The 22,177-nt window shown below is 36.1% G+C and overlaps 1 protein-coding gene across 2 annotated transcripts in view; it reads left to right on the top strand.

Moving 5' to 3' along the window:
* LOC120626879 (neuropeptide CCHamide-1) overlaps positions 1-21,699 on the top strand; it is a 45,683-nt gene extending 23,984 nt beyond the window's left edge. For both annotated transcript variants that reach the window (XM_039894663.1, XM_039894662.1), the window contains exons 2-8: positions 1,002-1,108; positions 9,993-10,070; positions 15,189-15,224; positions 19,269-19,360; positions 19,934-20,025; positions 20,800-20,905; positions 21,467-21,699. In XM_039894663.1, the coding sequence (XP_039750597.1) occupies positions 1,015-1,108; positions 9,993-10,070; positions 15,189-15,224; positions 19,269-19,360; positions 19,934-20,025; positions 20,800-20,905; positions 21,467-21,490 (522 nt within the window). In that variant the 5' untranslated portion in view covers positions 1,002-1,014 and the 3' untranslated portion in view covers positions 21,491-21,699. The remainder of the gene's footprint in view (positions 1-1,001; positions 1,109-9,992; positions 10,071-15,188; positions 15,225-19,268; positions 19,361-19,933; positions 20,026-20,799; positions 20,906-21,466) is intronic.
* The last annotated feature ends 478 nt before the right edge of the window (positions 21,700-22,177 follow it).

Here is a 22,177-nt window from a genome sequence, read left to right as displayed (position 1 = left end):
TGCGTTAGATTATCTCGATTTAAATTTGGTGAATATCTAATGAGCATGTTTGGAGATGGAGGACGGAACTCGGAGACGGGTAATTCAAAGCTGCAAGCGTGCGAAATAAAAAGCAGAGTTCAATTGAATTATTGAAATATTCACACTAATATTATAAATTCCAAAGTGTGTATGTTTGTTACTCCTTGACGCTGCAACACTGAACAAATTTTAGACCGATTTAGATTGATATTTGGAATACACTTAAATTATATCCTGAATAACACATAGGCTTTTTTTACCCCAGAAATATCCATGGTTACCGCGTGGATAAGCCAATACTATAGATACTTAGCTCTCTTGATCAGCGCGGGCACAAGATATTTAAAATTCATTGTTAAAATCGTTTTCCTTTATAGATCAAAATAAGGTTTAATACATAGCTGAATACAATGCACCATCCTCAAAAACGAAACAGTTTATGTAAGGATAGCGATTTCACAGAGTAGGAAAAACAACGAAAAATATAATAAAAAGGTATACAATTCAAATAGGATGCATATTCCTAACATCACATAACAGGATTTTAAAACGTACCCTAGTAATAATTAAAAATATATGGTTATACCTTTATTAGACGTTTAGACGTTTAAACTCCTTTTGCGTGGGCTAGATGGAAAAAAAGGTATTCGGAAAATAACTTTTTATATCGTGCAATACTTTCAACCACAAGAGATTGAGTCATAATTAGAGACTTTTTTTGGTAATAGTATGATAAGCTCTTTAAAGTTTTTTTTAATTTTTTTTTCCTCGCTTGTTAGTTGATCCTTAAGCATTTTGTGCTTAATGTTATCGTTTATGTATAAGTAAGTTCTGAAAACTTTATTGGTTTATGTGATAAAAATACGACATTACTCTTATGTTTAAGGTACTGTTTGTTTCCCTGGAAAGTAAATACATATTATGTATCTGAAACATTATAATGTTTGCTGGTCGGAGTCTCAAAGTGTTCTTGTCCGCAGTTATCCACACACCATGCAGAGCAAAGCCAACTCGTCCGCAGCCAGCGCCAGCGTGAGAGGTGCACTGCTGCTGATGATAGTCGTGTGCTTGGTGGAGTGCACCACAGGTAACTATGGCGACTCATTGCCAATCGGCGACAGATGAACATGTACGGTACAATTTAAAATTTCTTCGATCTTTATAATTTATAATTTTTTGCACCGATACGACCTTCAAAAGACATCATGACAAGATTCCCTCGACCTTCCCCCGACTCTCTCTACCCCTGTATTGAAGAACAGCGCGGCATGATAATGACCGACAGATCGTAGATGACTTTCTTACGCACTGCGATGATCTTGTTTGCCCAACTACTGCGTAAATCAGAATCATTTTCATCTACGCGTTTGATCACCTGGAAGAGATCGCTATACAGTGATAAGGCCGCCAAATAGTACCTTCTAATTTAACGATTTATTTATTCGTATTTTTGTGAATTCTCTGTGTACAATTAAAGTGCATTCATTCATTTATTCATCTTTTAAGCAAGCGCACTTAATCACGGTCGAGACACAACGTACATAAAAGAGCAAGCAATCGTAGCAATTCTAATAACAGCATTAACGTTGGATGACCTTGAAAATAAATTAAACAGAACGGCTGAACTTACTTTTAAATGGTTTCTGACAAATGGTCTAGCCCTCAACATCACAAAGACACAGTTTATGCAATTTAATCTAGCCGGTCGGAAGCGTCGGTGCCTGTCTGTTTCCATTCAAGCCCAAAAAGTTGAGCAGGTCGATAAAGCTACTTTTTTGGGCTTCCAGATAGATCAAGGCTTAAAATGGAATTTGCATATCGACAAATTATGTGGCAAAATTTCTACAGCTTGTTTCGCTCTAAAGCGCGTTACACATACTTTGTCAGCAGAGGCAACGTATGCTTGCTACTTTGCTTCTGTTCAAAGCCTTCTTCAGTATGGAATTGATTTGTGGGGACGCGGTGCCGATTGGGAACGCGTCTTTAAATTGCAGAAGCGGGCAGTCAGGATACTTGCTCACGTATCGCAAGACACCCCAGCTCGACCCTACTTTATTAAACTAGGTATTTTAACGCTGCCTTGCCTACTCATTTATAATGTAGCAGTATACGTAGAGCAGCACAGAAACGAGTTTGACAAAAGGAGTCATTGTTACTTACGATACCCTCATAGACTTCTATCCAAATATCACAGCCTTAAAAAAGCTACAAAGACTGTAGCAGGCATGGGCCCAGAAGTTTTCAATAGGATACCAGGTAGCATAAGAGATGCACCAAATAATAATTTATTTAGGAAAAAACTGAAGACTTGGCTTGTCGAGAAGGCTTTCTACAGTTATAATGAATTCTTGGATGGTAAAATATTGTGAAGATTGACTTTACTTATTTGTTATTATAGAATAATATTATAATGAATTTATAAAATTACAATATACATTTGCATGAGACAATTTATTATTGAATAATTACTTTGTGACGTATAATATTAATATTTATGAATAAATGACTATTGACTATTGACTATTGACTATTGACAAGTTTTTATATTGAAAAATTCTAAAATATGCAAATTTTATAACCTCAACCAGGTTTAAAATCCCGTGTATTTAGTTTAAAAAACCTAAAATGGAGTTTCATCCATGTCAGAAGCTGAAGACGATGTCGCGTAGAAACCGACTTATAGCTGCCAAACCCTTAACAGGTTAGCCTGCTAACATCTTTGACTGCATCATCACTTATTATAACGTGAGTTTGCAGTCAAAGGCTAAAGTGTAGTGAAAAAAAAAACTATATTATGCTGCGTAAAACCCGAAAGTTTGTAACCGTCCTTATATAAGCTGACAATCAAACTTCCTTATGTATTATTTCGACGATGTATAAAAGCAAAATAAAGTTGATCGCATTCTACCACAGAGCCCATTGTGCCCCTAGACATGTAGCAAACACATTCGCATTCAATTTTTAGAAAAAAAAAAAATATTTCCGTTATGAGTCCGACGTGTTTATTTTTTTATTCCTGTTAAAACAAACCGACTTGTATGATTTCTGTTTCCTTTACATGTTCTGTCTGGATTTTTTCGATTCATTAAGATCTGATCAAGAAGATGTTAGGTTATATAACTTGGGACTTCTAGGCACGATACGGATTTAACACTTTTTCCTACAAGGACTTTTACTATGTCACGAATTGTGTTATAGGTCCGTGTATATGATTCACGACTACACGGTTTATTATATAACACGTGCTATTTTTATATTGAAATATTATTTACTTACTCGAAATGGACATGACGTCAAAAAAAGATATAACCTCACACCACACAGCATGTCACAAACACGTGATTCGTCGGCGTCAGATTTTTTTTGTCCTTTTCCTATGGCCCTGGCTGTTATTCACTTGCGGGCGTGTAGCAGTCTGCAATTAACTTATAACGGTAACGTAGGACGTAGTTGTTTACGTTACAAACAACGTAGATCAAATCTTATGAGCTTTACCACGCATTAAGTATACACCTACCTGTACTGTAGGTTTGTACAACACGTTAGGCAAATGAGGTTCGCTTCCGTAACAATTTGTTTATTCTATAATATTTTTATTTAAGATTTCCCTGGCGCAGAGTTGAGCGCTGTGGTTTTATAACTGGGAGTTCAGGGTTCGATAGGACCGGCAATTTGGGCATTTAAAATTTTTCCTTTTCTCTGGTCAGTAGGGCGCACTAAGCATGAGCACTATGAGAAAGTTATCTCTACCCATTACTCGTATTTTTTAACAGAGATTCACGACATAACTCTCTCGTGGCACGCGTTCTAGCCCTTCAGGTCTGGTTGCGGCCAAGTGATTAAGCGGTCGGATGCGATATCGCGTAGAAACCGATTAGGGATGTAGCTTATAACTCTATGTTATAAGCTACCAGTTAGCCTGCTTTAGCTTAAACTTAGATAAGCGTAAAGTGGATTTAAATTTAAAACAAATCTTATGTAAAAATCATTTTGGTACGCTTTGAATGTGACTTAAATTCAACTTTCCTTTCTTCCTAAGTTTAAACTAGGGCTAGGTGTTATTACATCCCACGCGATGGATGTGCCTACAATCAAACAGAGTTTAGTGCGCCCCCTAAACCATTGGGCCATTGAATGATTGCTAATCGAAGTTGAACATCGCCATATATTTTTGGAAGTAACTAATCTTTTGAATCCTATAAATACCCTTTTACAAATAATTTAATCAACTTTGTTAATGTATTGAACACAATATCTATTGTGATACCACTTTCTTGATAACTGTCAATCCTATTAAGATAGATACATATCTTTATAGATTATTTTTAGATAGGGATCTAAATATATAGTACTTTCGGACACGAAAGTAAAATCAACCCGACGGGAGTGCCGACGGGATTCATCTAATTCAAAAATGTGTGAGTAATGTAGGTATTCGCGATCACTTGATTAACCATTTGCCATTTCTGTGAAGGAGTCTGCGATATTAAAATTCTACATCACAAAACAAAGGATGTTAGTCCGTAGGTAGCATATATACATATATATTAATCCGGGAAAAAAGGCTAATGCTCTCCGCTGTGTTCTATGTAAAATAGCATTTATCCGTAGCTCCGTTGCTGCGCGAAAGAAGATCAAGGCAAGATATATACTTAAACAACAGGAAAGTATTGCATTAGGTTTTACATAATATTGATAATAGGGTTTACTTCAGAAAAAACTCCCTACCTCGTGATCATAATAAGACTATAAAAGCATTTATTGTTAGTAACAATTTTCCTATAGGTATACTAGTTTACTAATTACCGAATTAAATTTTGCCAAACATTTCGTCTAATTAAGCTATAGTTTTACTTGTACGTTTACGGTAGAAAAGGAACAAGGTTCTCCAGAAAAAGGATTGTTTCCGAGGAATAAAAAAAAACTATCAGAAAAAGACAATCTATTAGTTAAGCACAAAGTTCAAGTATAAATGAAAATTTTGCCATACCCACATACTTAAATTATTAAGAAAATTTTCTTATTTTTAAAGGTTGCCGTATTGACTGGCGTTAAATATTTTGCATTGCACCGTAATGTAACGCCGCGAGGCAGTTTATTGACAGTCACTCGGAATATTAACGACACGACACAACCTTCTTAGAAATCCTTCTGTGAAAGAACTTGACTCTGTATACAGTACATACTCGTAAGTGTACCTAAATTTAGAATATAAAACAAGTGATCAGTGGCTACAGTAAACTTTTTTTTAGTTTTCCAAAAATTGTGTTAAAGTCAATCATTGTTATGGATTCAGTTACCAACTTATGTCTAAACTTCGTAGTAAAAGGTTAATTTCATAAATAGCTTGCTGTATTTCATAAATAAGTTGTAGCACGCACGTTTGTACGCAATTACAGTAACAATGTTACTTAGAAATAACTTTGGATAGTTTTGAAAGCCCAAGTATTCGATTAGCGGTAAACGTTCAGAGTTCAAAGTTTGACAGTTTCGGTAATGTTTGGTACTCTATAAAAATGTTTGTGAGTACGTGTTTAAGTGTTGAATACCTACTTATACTCAAGCTCGTACTTTATTTATTGATGTACATTTCCCTTAGGAGCCTTCTATAGGAACCACATACTTACACCCAGGGGACACCACATCTTATTCTCATAATATTTTAGAACCAAAGTTTTTGTACTTGCAAAGTAGCTGCCTGTTATAATAATCAGTTGAAAGACAGCTTACCCGAAATACAAGTTATAAAAACTTTCATGGGTCTGTCTTTATATCCACTTTCCCGATCGGCTGAAACCGTTTTGATGGGCGTGAAACACGATTTCGACGTGACGTGGAACTCTTTCAGTTAGATCTTTAAAGGACTTTTTAAGAAATATACTAGGATACCAGCGACGTAGATTAGTGATGGCAATATCCAAGGGCGTCCACTCGTTGATGATAGACGCTTAGAAGATCTGAACATATTTTATGTCCGCAATAAGCCAATAACCCACGTCGTAAAGCGTGCGACTGTTGGCCAATAAGTAATTACAACGAATCCGATGGCGCCGTGAAGTGTCGCTAATATTTACTGCAAACTAATACAGCCTTATGATGAACGACAAAACAGCTTATTTATGAATTGCTCTAGATAGCTAGTTATTATTATATTAAGTCTGCTGTGGGTGGTCCTTTGCACGAGTGCACCAGGCTTTCGGCCAGCCGAGAGAAGTGGCGGATGCTCGTGGGGCGTGTGACATCTGCCCTCAAAGACGGTTCATGATGACGATGAGTGACCACGACCACTCTGCCAAGAGTGTAACGACAAAGAAGAAGAAGTTTGTTTCGGGGTTCTTCTAAAACCAGGCTGCGATTGGAATCTTCGTAACTTTAGTTTTATGTTAGTGACAGTACTTATCATCTTACTGGATAGTAAAATCTCTAAGTACTCGTATGCATCAAAAATGCAAATTTTAATAAATTAACTATTTTAGGGTGCTTTTTTTGAATTTATTGCTAAACGTTATTAAATATATTCATGTTCTGGTTTACTTTGAAATACCAGTTTTTGCTCTAAACAAATTAGTATATTATTAGTTAAGTTAAACCTTAATTTTATAAAGGATAATGAAAAGTTGCACTTGGAAAACTAAAACACACCTTAACACAACTATAGTTTTCTCTTTCTTCAATGGCTCATACGTAATATAAAAAGTATAACATTCCATTGGATCGCGAACACTAACTAATATTTTATCTTCTACTCAGTTTATGCCAAACTAATAATGTACGTATACACCTTGCAATCATGCTAAGTACATAGCTAATAAGTGAATTACAATTGACTCGTGGTGCTATTAAAGTGGAAGATATTGCTTATGTCCTTCGATATCCAAATTTCGACTTATTTTCAGCAATTATTAATTTATCAGCTTACAAATGATGCTGCTTTCATCTTAGTAGCGCCGGGGCCCAAGAATGTGTGGCAGCCTAGCAAGTACCAATCTCCTTTAATTTAAATCCGTAGAGCTATTCACGCGTGGTTCAGTAACAAACATCCATATAGTCAAATATTTAACAATTTAATTACTCTCACACACTTTTACATATATTATATTAATAGGTAAAGTTAATTGACTTCACTTTTATTCATTGAATAAATGCAATCTTAATGAACATTTAACGAAATTTGTGACTATTTTCGAAATACAATTTTAATAATTCCGTACCCATGGGTAAAACAGGTACCTATTAATAAGACTGCGCTGTCTGTCTGTCTGTCTGCAGGTATACTGTATTAGGTACAGTTGCTGCTATAATTATAAGAAATACAATTGTCCCCAATAGTAATTATTATAGTCGCTGTTTCAATGGCATTAAATTGGTTTCGACATCGAATCATTTTGTCCCATTCTTTCTTCTATGTTAGTATTCGTAGTGTAAAACTGTATAATGAAACTTTTTTTTATTATTTTACTACAAGTTAGCCATTGACTGCCTGGTGGTAGGTGATGATGCAGTCTAATATGGTAGCGGGCTAGCCTGTTAGGGAGCATTGCATTATATTAAACAAATAACCATAATCGGTTTCTACGAGATATCATACCGAAACGATAAATGGCTTAGCGGCACGGCTTTGTCGGTAACTAGCCACGGTCAAGGCCAGACTAGACCAGAGAAAATTCTGAAATTTAAAATTCCCAAACTGTCCCTGCCGGGAATCGAACCCGGGACCTCCAACTTAAACACAGCGCTCACCATTGCGCCAGTAAGGTCCCTTTTAGAATTATTAGTGGCTAGTTGCAAATATTAACTCGTAACTAGAAAATCGAAGGAATATGGAAATGCATTGTTCGCGTATTTACCGAGTAGCCGCTGCAGGTAGCTGGTAGTTAGTACGCTAATTGAGTTTTTATTAATTAATTAACAAAGGTCGTGGACTTCTCGGTAGCCGCCGCGCTACTTACCGCTAACGTGCTGTTGGGGTAGGCCCGCGCACGGCATGCACAGACTAATTCACTAGCCACTTTTTTTTTTAATTTATGTCAGTAAACTGTCTTTACTCAGCTTCAGTTAGTCAATCTTCCCACTGGACCTGTTCCATGAGCATTGGCGCTACGCAAATGCGCTATTTATTGGATAGAAGCAGGCGTTACTTTGCGGAATTCCATGATATATTATGAAAATTAAGCTTAATTTGCTATACTACGCGAAAAGTAGGAGAACCTGTATGGTGTAATATATATATGTAATTTGCTTCTATCCTTATAATCCACACTAAACAGATCTTCAGCAATGTACCCTCAACAATGTTTTCCGCGGAGTATAGTAAATTAAGCTTAATTTTCATAATGTAACACGCTATTTTTTTAATAGTCCAAGCAGATGAACCAACTGATGGTTAAGGTAAAACATGGTATATAAAAAGAGAAACACTTCGCAGGGCTTGCAAAGGCCACGTCCCTCAAAGTGCCGCTTGCCCATCAAGGTTAGGCGTAAGTTTTAGTACCGGCCCCATATGCCTGTAATTACAGCGTTAACCAAGCCCTTAAGACCTACTTTCCTGTACGAGCTCTGCCACAGAAGCTCTACTCCTACGAGTACTATCCAGAAATAGTTTAAGTAGCTAATAAATAATCAAATTGTTAAATATACACACAATCAGAGGACAGGGTGGAGTCGTTAATGTATATTTAAATGGTCCTTTCAATGCTAAATGAATCACGAAGTTAAAAAACAATCATTCAGTCAATAATATAATTAATATAATCTACAACGCTCACATAACAAAATTGTATTTAATAATAGTATAAAACATAATTCGAGTGTTCACTAACTACTAGAAAAAGATGATACAAAGAGTATCATCTTCTTCTATCCAGTATATTATCCCGATAATATGTAAACAGAAGTACCTCATTTTACATTACCAAGAACATTTATGGTCTAGTGTCAATTTTAACGTTATAGAGCCCTAGAACAATATAGCCCAGTGTCACCAACAAAGTTTACCGTTTTCTTTAAGAGTGTGCTTGCATTACGTAAATTTATATATGAACACACCACAGGTCGTGCTTGTCTGTATATGTGTAACAAATAGCGACGCCCCGCGGCTTTATTCCACTTTAAACATTCTTCATGCAACCTAATTGAGAACCTCTTTAAGGGAATTGCCTTATCGTCGACGACTTATTGCAAGATTACGTGCTCCTTTTATGCTGATATCAATTGAACAATATGGGATTGCTTCCCGTTTTAATCATTTATGAGAATAGCATTTTAGTTTAACGCAACTGTAAAACATTACTTACTGATAACTTCCTGCTCATCATCGTCATCATCACATCAACCCATTACCGGCCCACTACAGAGCACGGGTCTCCTGCCATGAGAAGGGGTTAAGGGCTTGGTCCACCACGCTGGCTCAGTGCGGATTAGTGGACTCCAAACACATTTGAGAACATTGTGTAAATCTCTCAGGCATGCAGGTTCCTCGCGATGTTTTCCTTTACCGTTGAAGCAAGTGATATTTTAATTACTCAAAACGCACATAACTTCGAACACAGTAAGTTGCTCGCGGGGATTCGAACTCGGCCCCCCGAAAGTGAAGTCGAGCTCCCAACGCGCTATCATCGTTTCTACTACTGCTCATACTATACTATAATTCACAAACTTCATCCATCTTAGGTCCTTATTATATACAATAAACTAACCTAATTAGTTTCTTATATATCTCTGTATTTTATTTATTTTCTAGATAAACGTTAAAAATTGTAGTCTTTATTTATTTGTTATTACTGCGCATAAAACAAACAAAAGCAAAAGTTCATGGAAATTGTCACATATATACTCAAAAATAAGAGGACATCGAAAAAAAAACAATGTACATAAACGTTCAATTAAAAATCATAACATTCGGAGTAATGTTTAAGTCACATGAAATCAAAAATAAGATTTTCTTGATCTAATAGTGTTATCTATTTCCACAGAGCAGAGAATTAACAGTAGAGGCAGCAAGCCCTCGAATCTTATACAGAAAGTCAACGGGTGGCGCAGCCAGCGCGGAGGTACGAGGTCACTGGCTGCTTGCACTTGGCTCAGATGTACTGCACGTAGTTTGATCGTTGTAGGCGTAGAATGTTACACTTATCGTTTATCATTTCCAGACTTGTTAAAAAGTAAAAAGAATCAAGGTTTGCAAGGATATTCATGCATATTACAAAAAAATATTATATTTTTTATGTCGAACTGCAGTTTCTCACACACTTATGCAGTTTAATTTCGACACCCTTCTGAGTGAAGCTGGATTAATTTTCTGAAAAATCGTAATACTACTTATACATCAAGTTGTTTTTACTGAATAAGGTTGGTTCCCAAACATAATTTCGATATTTATTTAAAAATTATTATTGCTCTATCAGTAGATAATAATCTCTCAACTTTCTATTTCAACGCGTATTTATCCAAGTCTCTGATACGAAACACTTCCGTTTGGAACACCCTTCGAGCTTCTATGTATCCAGCGTCTTATAACTTGAGTATCTTAAAAGCAGGATTAAAAAAAAACAATTATGAGCCAGGGCATCCCAAGTTCTACTTTCATTAGAAGCGAGTCACCGAGCGTAGTGAAATTAAAACGTGCCTCAAAAAAAGTTGTTGGTAGTACACAATGTATTAATTATTAATATCGTAGATTAAAATGCACAAACTGTCTGCAAGGTTTATTCAATTCTAGTGTAGTCCCTCTATATTTATCAGTTACAATGCAAGGAAATGCTGCCTCATAAACTGGTGGTACAAAGTTGTTGAAGTACTGTCACTGATAAATACAAGGGAGCTTCAATAATAATTTGAGCCATGTGCCTGCAGTATCAGCCAACAACTAAAGCATGCGCTTCGCTGTAAATATTAAACTTACGATACACTGTAGATTGGAAAATGCACCAACTTATACTTTTAGTTTTAAGTTAATTAGCTTTTGAAAAAATCAAAAGCGAAGTTTTACTAATTTAATTATGATACTAAGCAACCAGTAGTATCATATTGAGAATAAAAGTTCATGTTCAGTTTACAGAATATAACTTGAAATATAGTCAATTATTCTGCGCTAGCTACATTCTCTGTACCTTAATATAAGCAAGTTAAAATTCAAGAGAAATCTTTTATTTTAAGGATTGTTTCATATATCAACTAACCGGAAAAACACTTATTAACTTTGCCATGTTTGCCATTTTTATAAATACCGTAGCGCCGTAGAACCAGCGTAGCATAACTGTTGACGGCTTGTGCGTGGCTCAACAATTCCTACTCTGTGCGTTCACTGCTCTGTGGCCGCGGTGTAGAACTGAACAAGTTGGAAAAATATCATATATAAAAATGCAACCAGGCATTTAATATAGCCGGAGAGCTGGTGGGAAACTTAAAGCAGGTGTTTGGTACCAGCTGATAGTGAGTACTATAACTGCCGTTATCATAATAGAAAGCCGATTTGCTTTTTGATATATTGTTTTGTTTTTATTTATCAATATAATGTTAGGTACTCAAATATAATATATAAAACATTGGTGACATTATTCATACTGGCTCACGTGGTTCTCGAATAGCGTGACAGAAGTATTTCGATATTTTTCTATTATGCATAAAAAATATATATTTCATCTAGAATTCAGAAGGATCCAGCAAGATAGATAGCAATATTTATATTTTAGCAATATTTATACCATAAATTCCTAAACCACAAGATCTCACAGGTTGTATCAAGTCCCACCTCAGAATTTCTGCCAGCTCTTTGAGGCTAGTGTGCTTGTATGCATCGTATGCAGTTTAATTGCTGATTATCATATTTTCATCGAAGCGGAAGCCGTGTTCAGTTTCGCAGAACTAGTTACAGCTGTCACCGGCCGGGCTTATGTCACCCTCGAACTAGTCTTATTTTCCCTTAATAAACACTCACGCAACCCTCCCGGAGCAGTGGATCAGTGGAGCAGTAGTATATGTGGTCCCGGGTTTGATTTTTGGGATAGATAATTTCGGAAATAATAATTTCAGAATTTTCTAGTCTGGTCTGGTGACCAAACCAGACCAGAAGATTCAGAAACCAACCCATTTAGCATTAGGTTACATAGGGTTTCAGAATAAAAAAAAAATATTCAGTCCGGAACGGAACGGAAGTTTTACTCTAAGAACAATTATTTCAATGGTCTAATTTGATGCCAAATTGTATTCTAATCTATTGAGCCATTTGTGAGTAATCCTGAAACGAGTTTTCTTGGCTTAGAAGTCCTAAGACTATGTGCTATGATACAAAAATAATTATAGCACGTACTTTTTCATCAACCGCACAAAGCTCACGAATACAAATAAAGTCAGATATTTTTCTAAGTTGCCAACTAACCCCTAAGGATCAGCTGGGTTTTGTTCAAAGCTAAAACAAATAAAGCATTTCCTTGCCGCGACTAAAGGATTGTAGTGTTCATAATATTATCACAATAAATGACAAAGGATAAATCGCTCAAGCGTCGACAAATCGCTTTTATATTTACTTTATAAAGTTAAATCTAAAGCAATGACGTCATAAAGAGCTGAGGAATATTTCAAACCTGTTTCAATAATACGACTGGCAAAATATTCTTTGAATATCACTGATATAATAGATTTATGATTTTTTTAATACTGTCGACTTAAACGATTGCAATTTCATAAATCAGTACTTGGACGAAAAAAATAACTGCCCGTTGGTGTAGTGGTTAGCATGTTCAAGTACAAATTTGGTTTTCCTGGATTCAATTCCCGAGTCGTATACGAAATAAAAATCCTAATAGCACCTAGATTTTACTGAAATATAATATAAATAGTAATGAATAGAACTGGGAAAACATTGTGTGGATTGTGTGGGATTTATAAAAACAACCTTTGTTATCCATGCACGGCTACGCAACTAATTTGATGTCGCCTAAATTTAACATACTATTATTTTGCACGCAAGGGATTTTTCGAAAACCGAAGCAAACACGGACCATGTCGTGGGCAACAGCTAGTAAACAATAAGTCGTCTAAGAACCTGTAATGTCATAAAATTGCTCTTCTTACAGCCATTAGCGATGGCACCTTCCCACACATTATGTTCTACCTGATAGGTGCATTTTACAGAGCTGAGCGAAGACTTAACTTACCACAAGGGTGCCATAAAATAAACCAGTATAGCATTTAACGCATCCATTGCATCATTACCTTTTGCCTAATTGGTTAGCTCTAGCTCCTAAATAGGAAGCTAAAAAAATAGGCAGAATAGGATGTTTCCTAAGATTAGTAGTTTGCTATGAAAGTTAAGTTTATTTTGCTAGTATCAAAAAAAAACACGAGAAGTATCTATCTAATTATGTAAACGTGGCTTTCTACTCACGGTCCACTCCGATGTCGGAATAGAACAGACGTAGTAAGAAGTCAAGTAAAGTGAAAGTGGATGTTGCAAATTAGAGATATCAATTTTTCAACATACAAAATGCCATAATCCTATCACCTAACTAAAGCTGGAAAGTTTTGTTTTTATTTTAATTTATGTTCCCGTCATGTCCGAAAAGTTCTTTATCATAAGTTAACCACATCGAATCTTTTCAAACGCATCAAATATAATAATCACAATCGGTGTAGATATGACAGAGATAGGAAAATAATAATGTCAGGAAAAAAACAGTTTCCCTAAAGGATTTCGATCATGGTGGTCAAATTTCAGAAAGATTTTCCAACTATTCGGGACATATTATATCCAAACTCCGCTTTGGTACTAAGAACTTTTTGATAGGAAATAATCTAGACCAAGGCAAAAAAGGCACAAATGTTGAATTAGATAACGAACTGTTTTTAGGTTTGTAAATAATTGAAGAAGTATGTTGACTTTGAACCGAATAATGTCGCAGTAGCGACAGTGTATAATGCATAGAGCACAGGACAATAAGCCATAAACAGTTGATCGCATCAAATGCATTAGAGGAGTGTCCACACATAATGCACTCCATAACCCGTAACCGCGTGCCCCCCCTATGGCGGTAACTAAGTTGACTAGAGACGTTGAGACACTGATAAAGACAGGTACACACAGGACAATCACCGTTTTATTTATACATGAGTTATGGCACAGGAATCGCTACTGTGGTCAAATCTTTAAACATATCAACTTCTAACATGTAAAGGTACCAAATTGAGTATTTTTAAAGATGATTTTTGAGTATTCTAATAGAAATCGTCATATTAATACAATAGCGGACCCCAGCGCCATCTGTCGGGCTAATTTGTGATTTTAAACCATCCTGGGTGCCACCCATAGTATACCAAAAATTCATTCAAATCGGTCCAGCCGTGTAGGACGAGTTCAGTGGCATACACACGCACACAAATATATATATAAAGATAGACAAATAATATATTGACGGCCGATTGTGCGTCCAAGGCCGTGGGTTCGATTCTCACAACTGTAAAATCTTTGTGTGATGAACATAAATGTTTTCAGTGTCTGGGTGTTTATCGGTATATTATAAGTATTGGTGTGTATTATTCATAAAAATATTCATCAGTCATCTAAGTACCCAAAACACAAGCTACGCTTACTTTGGGGCTAGAGGGCGATGTATGAATTGTCGTAGTATATTTATTTATTTATTTATTATTTAAACACCCAGACAATGAAAAACATGTATGTACATCACACAAACATTTTGGGGTTGTGGACGATTCCCACACACACACAACCAGGGTCTCCGCTCACTGCGCCAATCGTTCGTCTAACTAACACTCTTTGATAACATAAGTACAATTACAGAACATGTAGGATCAATCTTTTGATGGCTAATTTCTCTTTTGCATTTTTCCCTCTACTGCATTCGTCAGCGGCCTAATACTGTGCACGAGGCTTTATTTACTTATCAGAGTGGCAAGTTTGTTATATATAATATTATGATGCTATACATATTATATTAGCTATAGATAGTGTAAATGTCATACCTACCCGTCTGTTTGTTTGTTCGCAATAGCGATGACTAGTCAGTAGCACCGAAAGGACCAACAATTAACTCTCGACTTTTTATCTTGTTGTGTTAACGACACGATATGAAAAACGAAAAAAGTTCACGTTCTGACTACTAGTTGGTATAATTAGGGAATGTAGTTAAACAGATTGTTTTGTATTCCAGGTTCCTGTTTAAGCTACGGACACTCTTGCTGGGGAGGTGAGTACAAATTTCGTTTTTCTTAAGCTGTAGAATTTTAAAAGTGGAATTTATTTTTGACATTACCAGTTGCTTCAAAATTGGTGCAGCTTTTTAAACATTCTCCGCTAAATGAGACTGTTAAGGTTAATGACAGACAACGCATTGCTAGGTCAGGGTTTCTCATGGTTTATTTATCTGCTAGCTGCTGCTTATTTAGCTGAAAAGCCTCCTCTCCTCTCCTTGAGAGAAAGGGTTCAGAGCTGAACGCTGCTCTAACGCGGGTTGGATTATAAACGGGTACGATGGTGTTACGTGTTTTTTAATTTTTTAAACCCTGGGCTCGTACTGATTATTCTTAAAAGGAAAAACTCAATACCTACTGCCTCATTGATCTACTGGTTGGAATGCTCAAGACGTTACTACCATAACCTATGTACCAAAATATGTAGATATTCTGGTGCATTCTTCTAGAGTATTAGAAACTATGTTTGTGGAAACCATCATATCAAATCGTTGCTCTGTTGTGCGTGGTATAAGAACATTTAACTAAAATTATTTTATAACATATGTAGACATGACAAAATATGTGCGATCAATCTTTGGTGGCTCAGTTCTTCATCGCTTTACCCTGTTATGCATTCATCGAGCTCACAATTAATGTTTCCATAGAGTAACACTTATAATCAAAATTATATTGGAAACAATCCCCCATCTAAGACAATTTAACTTATATTCGAAAGTTTGAAGCCATCAACCGGCCTGCCCTATATTTCCAATAGAGCTTAGAGCAAAAGCAACCTTGCCATTTAATTAAACTAAGCAAAGTTTCAAACTTCATGTAGGTAGCCAATTTCAAATTAAAAAATTGAGAGGAAAAAGCAACCACAGCTACAAGTAAAAGTGGGTCTTTTACTTTAAACTTCGATCTTGTTTAACTACTATTTGATTAGATCCTAAGACCATAAATTATGCATGTCAACGGCTAACAGGAAGTGAAATAAATAAAAGAAAAACAAAATAGAAGATGCGTATCAAATTCCGCAAACTTTGCGAACCTAGAAACTAGTCGATCGATTTATTTGTAATTTTTACATCAGGTCAGGTCATTTGTACATAAATGTTTTTGACCGAAGTCTTAAGTCAAAACATTCTTGACTGATAAATTATGTTAAGGTTATGAACAATATAATAAAGCGGTGATTGTCAATCAGCTCGTCCTGATTCGTAAATGTCATAAAAACGGTGCCCATTGCAACGGACTAGTGTAAGAATGTAAAGAGGATACAAAAGTGTCGTAGTCCGCTCAAGTGGGGCCCATCGATGTCATCATAAATTAATAGTTATTAATTCGAAAGTGTGTTTGTTCATCCTTCTTGCCTAAACCAAGCATACAATCACCTTGATTTATAGCATAGTCTTGTGATCTCAGGAAAAAGAACGGTCCCCCGGGATTTGTAAAAAAAACTAAGTTTTGCTTTAAAAAATTATATCGCTATATAGTCCCATTGTATAGATAGATGTCATCTATATCGTTCCATTTCTACTAAAATAAAAATGATTATTTTTCCGACCCAAATATCGACCAATAGAATTGCACCATTCGACGTCACGTGGTACAACCTACATGGTATTATACTGATAATTTTTTGAAAATTTTCTCTGGTAGTTGCTATATATATTTATTCATTATGAAATTCTTATTTGTTAACTGTACATTTCGTCTCATGGTGCAATTCTATTGGCCGACATTTGGGACGGAAAAATAATCCCCCGAATACCACACGAGCTTCAAATTTATCTGGCATTTCCCTCAAGGTTCCCTGCAAACAAATAAAGTCGTCAAGTTTTTCAGGTTAAAAAAATCACGAGCGCGAAGCGCGAGTGATTTTTCCTTCATTTGTTTGCAACGAACCTATCGGGAAATACCCGATAATTTTGAAGCTCTTGTGGTATTATAAGTGAATATTCTTCTCTTTTCCACTGACAGAATGCCAGCGTTGTGGGTACATTAGTATCCGGAACACATCATAAGACTTAAACTATTAATAATTAAGTATACAGGTTTAACTTACTTTTTATGTAAATCTGTTTGTCTTGTTCTGGTAAATAAACAAATTCTATTTTATCGTAATAAACGCGGACGAAGAACGCGTACAATAGCTAGTTATAAATAATAGGCGCCTCTTGTGTTGACTTTGTTGGACTGCGGCTTATTTTATCGTGCGTATGAAGTATCATTTGTGTATTATCTGTTTTATATCGACGCCATGAGCTCCCGCTTAATCCGGGATAGCAATAATGAGTAAATGACGAACGCGGACGTTAGCGGTCAAATCGCTTTTTAAAATATTATGATTGCTACAATCCATGCAAATGTCTTTTACCTTCCATTGGGAGAGTTAGTACTGCGGCGACATTCTTAATTTAACATAAAATAGCATTTCAGCATAGACAAGTGAAAAAGTTAATTTTTTTAATGATTCATAAATAGACTTTTTTTAGGACGACGCGTCGGTTTATGCACGTTTTTGAATAAAATCATTAAAAATACATATTCCAATAACTCGTCATGAACACCGCAGCTGCAACGGCCGCGCGGGTCGCAGGGGGCTTAATAGGGCTCCGATAACATCTATACATGTGACGTATCGGCTCATTAGCTGTTGGCAGCCATAAATGTACCGCAACGACGTGCACATAGCCCTCCACCATGTTTGATGAACGATCACCTTACGTAATATGAAAGTCTATCGTTTTCATTCGATGACCGGTTACAAGTTAGCGTTTGGCATTGAGACCATCTGATGTTTACAGACAAAAGAATCTACTAAGGATTAGAAAAAACTCCTGTTTCTATTCGACATATTCACAATTTCATTTTAAGTGGCGATACGACAACTCCTATGACATGAACTGTACGTAAAACGTAAGTTGTGTTGACTGTTTATTTTTAAAATATGACGACAACCTTAAGTATAGACAATATATACCACATTCATTACAGAATTGACTAACGTTGAAAAGCTCTAATATTTATATGACGAGGGTCTAGGTTCGATTGCCGGATTGGAGTAACAATAATTGCTCGGAGTTTCAATAATCGTCAAAACCCTCCAAATTACAATGGAGCAGCGAGGAGGGTCTAAGCTTTATGCTCTCTCTTTTGTATATGAGACAGACAGACTGTTTTCAACTATAGGTTTTATTTTAATATAAAATTCTTAAAAATTAAACTCATTGCATTATAAAAACTCCCACGAAATCATTAGTCATGCCTTAATTATTTTAATAAAGCGTACAGATTTATGACGTGCTAATATCCGTGTAAGCGTAATGTGGTTTAATCCCACCAAACAAAATGGCGGGTAATTAAAAATGCGTTCACGTCCCCAACACGTAGCCAGGTGAATGCTAATCCTGGCTAATGAATTTAGACGTTCAACATTCACTTTACATCATCAAAGTTGTTTTATTACGCACTTCCGTTCTACGCCTATTCTATTACATACATATACACGTATTAGGTCTCGTTACGGAGTATTGCAGTAATTTTAAACCCATACCCCCTAATCGGTTTCTACGCGACATCGTACTGGAACGCTAGATCGCTTAGCAGCACGTCTGTGTCGGTATATTGTAACTAACCAAGGCCGTTGCGTCCCACCAGACCAAAAAGCTCATTATGTCAACAACGACCACCCTTCTGCCTCCTTCCCTTCAAATGAGCGCCATATAGTTAAAGTATGGTTTCCTAGTATTGCAATAGATGGCGCTTTGTCGATACCATATAAATTTAACTTAACTCTCACGCGATCGGATAAGTAAACGTGGGTAGAAAATCTCACTCTTGGCACTCAGTTGAAGTAAACGGCTATTCAGTAACCAAACTTTAAGTTCCAGAGGTTACGCAACAGACAGGTTCCATTGAAACACCCCGCCCTCAATCAATGTGAGGAATTAGACTCCTCGGTCTAATGATCTGAGTTTCAATTAAGTCAACTTTTTTCAAAAGTATTTTTGTTTGTGTATGTTTTAATTGTGTTTTGTAACTCTTCCTTTCAGCGCACGGTAAGCGTTCTGGAAAGCCTCCCGCATCAGCTCCAGACTGGTACATCACCAGGATCCTTCGACGCATGGCCGCTAGCAACGATCTGGTAAGTGCAGATGAAGAAATTAGCCCAGAAGAGATTAGCAATCTGTGCCGGGCAACCTACAATTAATTATTTACTACTTTAGATTGCTTTATTTTCGTTACTTTGAAACAGAATACAGTTGCTTGGAAGCAATCAGCTCCCTTTTCATCTGCACGCAAGATGCAATTATGCGTGTAACTTCTGTCAAATCACACTTCTGCGTGCTCTATTTGATATATAATTTAAGCCATTTTTCGATCTCATGAAACACAATATGCGTACACATGAACTTGAAATTGCACTCTCCATTCCCATCCAAAAATATCGAATCGATCATAAAAGATTTTTTATAGTTTTTAATTGAAGCAAAACTAGATTTCATCTAAATCCTTGCATTAATCCTTTTTTCCGGGATAAAATGCTTATGGTCATCTCCATGATGCAAGCTATATGTGTACAAAATTTCATAACGGTTGGTTCAACGGAGGGAAACCTAGGTAACTAACGAATAAACAGACACAGTTTTTACATTATAGTAGTCGAAATAGTTTTATTTAGTAAAATGCCATAATGATGTGCAATTTCAAATCACAGAACCGCGCAAAACAACTCGAAAATCAAAACAATCAAAATGACGACGCCATCTACCGGGTGGAGGAGGACTCGCCCTCGAGCAACAGGTTTATGTAAGTGTCTCGAAACGTTCCTTGAATGTAGGACAGTATTTAGTAGTCCTCTCACTAGAGAGCGTTATATCAGGCTTCTGAAAACGTGCGATAGATGGCAGTAGTTGTCTTTTTATCACCTTGTTTCTCAAGTTTTCAAGGTCGCACCTTACCTCATCAATCATTAATAGCCTATAACAGTCCACTGCTGGACTAAAGGCCTCTCTTAACGAGTTGGTTTGCCCGTAACCACCACGCTGGGCAGACGGGTTGGTGACCGCAGTAGACAGAAGTAGCCCCCGGGAAGAGCCAATTTTGTGACAACGGTACACGGCAAAACCTACCTTCATCATCATGTCAAACCATTACCCACTAAAGGCCACGGATCTCCTCCTACAATAAAAAGGGGTTAAAGCTGTCTACCACGTTAGCCCAGTACGATTGGTGGACTCCTAACACCTTTGAGAACATTTTGAAGAACTCTCAGGCAGTGGCGTGCATATAGGGTATTCACACGGTATGCAGATGACATTAAATGAAGGAAATCTCCAGTACGAGTTTTAAAAAACTTAAGGATAGGCATTGTAAGAGTTATTAAAAGCCTACCCTTATGTAATTATAACTCTTACTAGGGATTTTCTTCATTTTATATCATCTGCATACCCTGTGCATACCCTCTATGTACGCCACTGCTCTCAGGCATACACCTTTCCTCACGATGTTTTCCTTCACCGTTGAAGCAAGTTATATTGTAATTACTTAATCTTACCTACTCAATAATCACATTTGTTTTAGGGGCGACAGTGAAGAGGTTCCCATAGAGCAGTCGGTGAGGGGTCTCGAAGCGAAGCCGATGCTGGATGACGACATGATTTCCAAAATGAAGTTATGGCAGATCATGGTAAACTTTTAAACTGTTTCACTTTAACACGTAGTCTGTAGAACAGGTGATTTAGTTGTCCCTTTGTCAGTGATTATTCGGTACTTGGATGACTTTACTTTCAATGTAGTTTTGACAACCTGCGTAAATTAGTTTTGATTCGCCTATATAGGATTCGATAAAATACGATATATGTAAATGTTGTTTAGAAAAACCACTATATTCACAAGGAAATGGATAACAATAAAAACCTAATTGCCTATTATCGACACATATCAATCATTTAAACAAATGCTACTGGTTTTGTGAAGAGTCTAAAGCCTGAAAAAACATTTTATATAAATTGAAAATAGCTTTATTTTGGTGGCCGGTTAAAGTGTAAAATATTCTGCAAGGCGAAATCTGATGTCTTGCCGTGACCTGCATCCAAATTATTTCAGTGGTTAGTTGAAACAAATCGAAAAAGCACATTACCCAACAAACAGCACCATTAATGTAAATTCTCAAGCATCTTTTAGGAGTTACATAAATTGAGAAAATCATAAAAATTTTATATTTGTATACTTTCAATCTCTTTTTCAGAAAGCGGCGTCTGAGGAGAAATGAACAGAGAACGCATGAACTGGGCTCACTCCATAATTCCTTACCCGTAGCTGAAAATATAACCAATTTAATTCAATTAATTGAATACTCCGCCGAAAGGTCAATTGTAAGGCTGGGTTGCAATTGACCCCTGTAAGATATAGCATAAGTGTATGTGCCATCGCTGAGTACATAATAATATTAAATTTACTTCAAGTTTCTGCATTATATTATATTAAAAATATATCTTACTGTTGTTGATTCATTATTTCTCATTACTAATATGTTTGGATAGTATTTGTAAGAATTAATTTTTAATTTTCTATAGAACCGGATATGATATATATATATATTAAAACAACGGAATCTTCTTTTTGGTGTAGATCTTTCCAACAATTAAGCCAAATTTGTTTCTAAACAAGTTGGGGGCATACATTGATATCTGAAGTTTAGCGGCAAATTTAGTAGAACAATTATAATAAAACAATTAATATATTTACTTCTGAATTCGTTAAAATTTCCCTTTCATCGAAAGTTTTGTATTTTATTTTTTAAAATCTAAACAAAAATGTATACGAATATTTGAAACTGTAATGTACTTGGCTCTACAATGGCTCAATGTATACTGTACAAGCGTACTTTTACTTAACTTAGATAAATAAATAATAAATTAGGATTATTATTGTATTTTCATGTGATGTTCTAACTTCT

This window comes from Pararge aegeria, chromosome 10, assembly GCF_905163445.1.
Source record: "Pararge aegeria chromosome 10, ilParAegt1.1, whole genome shotgun sequence".
NCBI classification, from domain to species: Eukaryota; Metazoa; Arthropoda; class Insecta; order Lepidoptera; family Nymphalidae; genus Pararge; species Pararge aegeria.
This window is presented reverse-complemented; position numbering and strand designations above follow the sequence as displayed.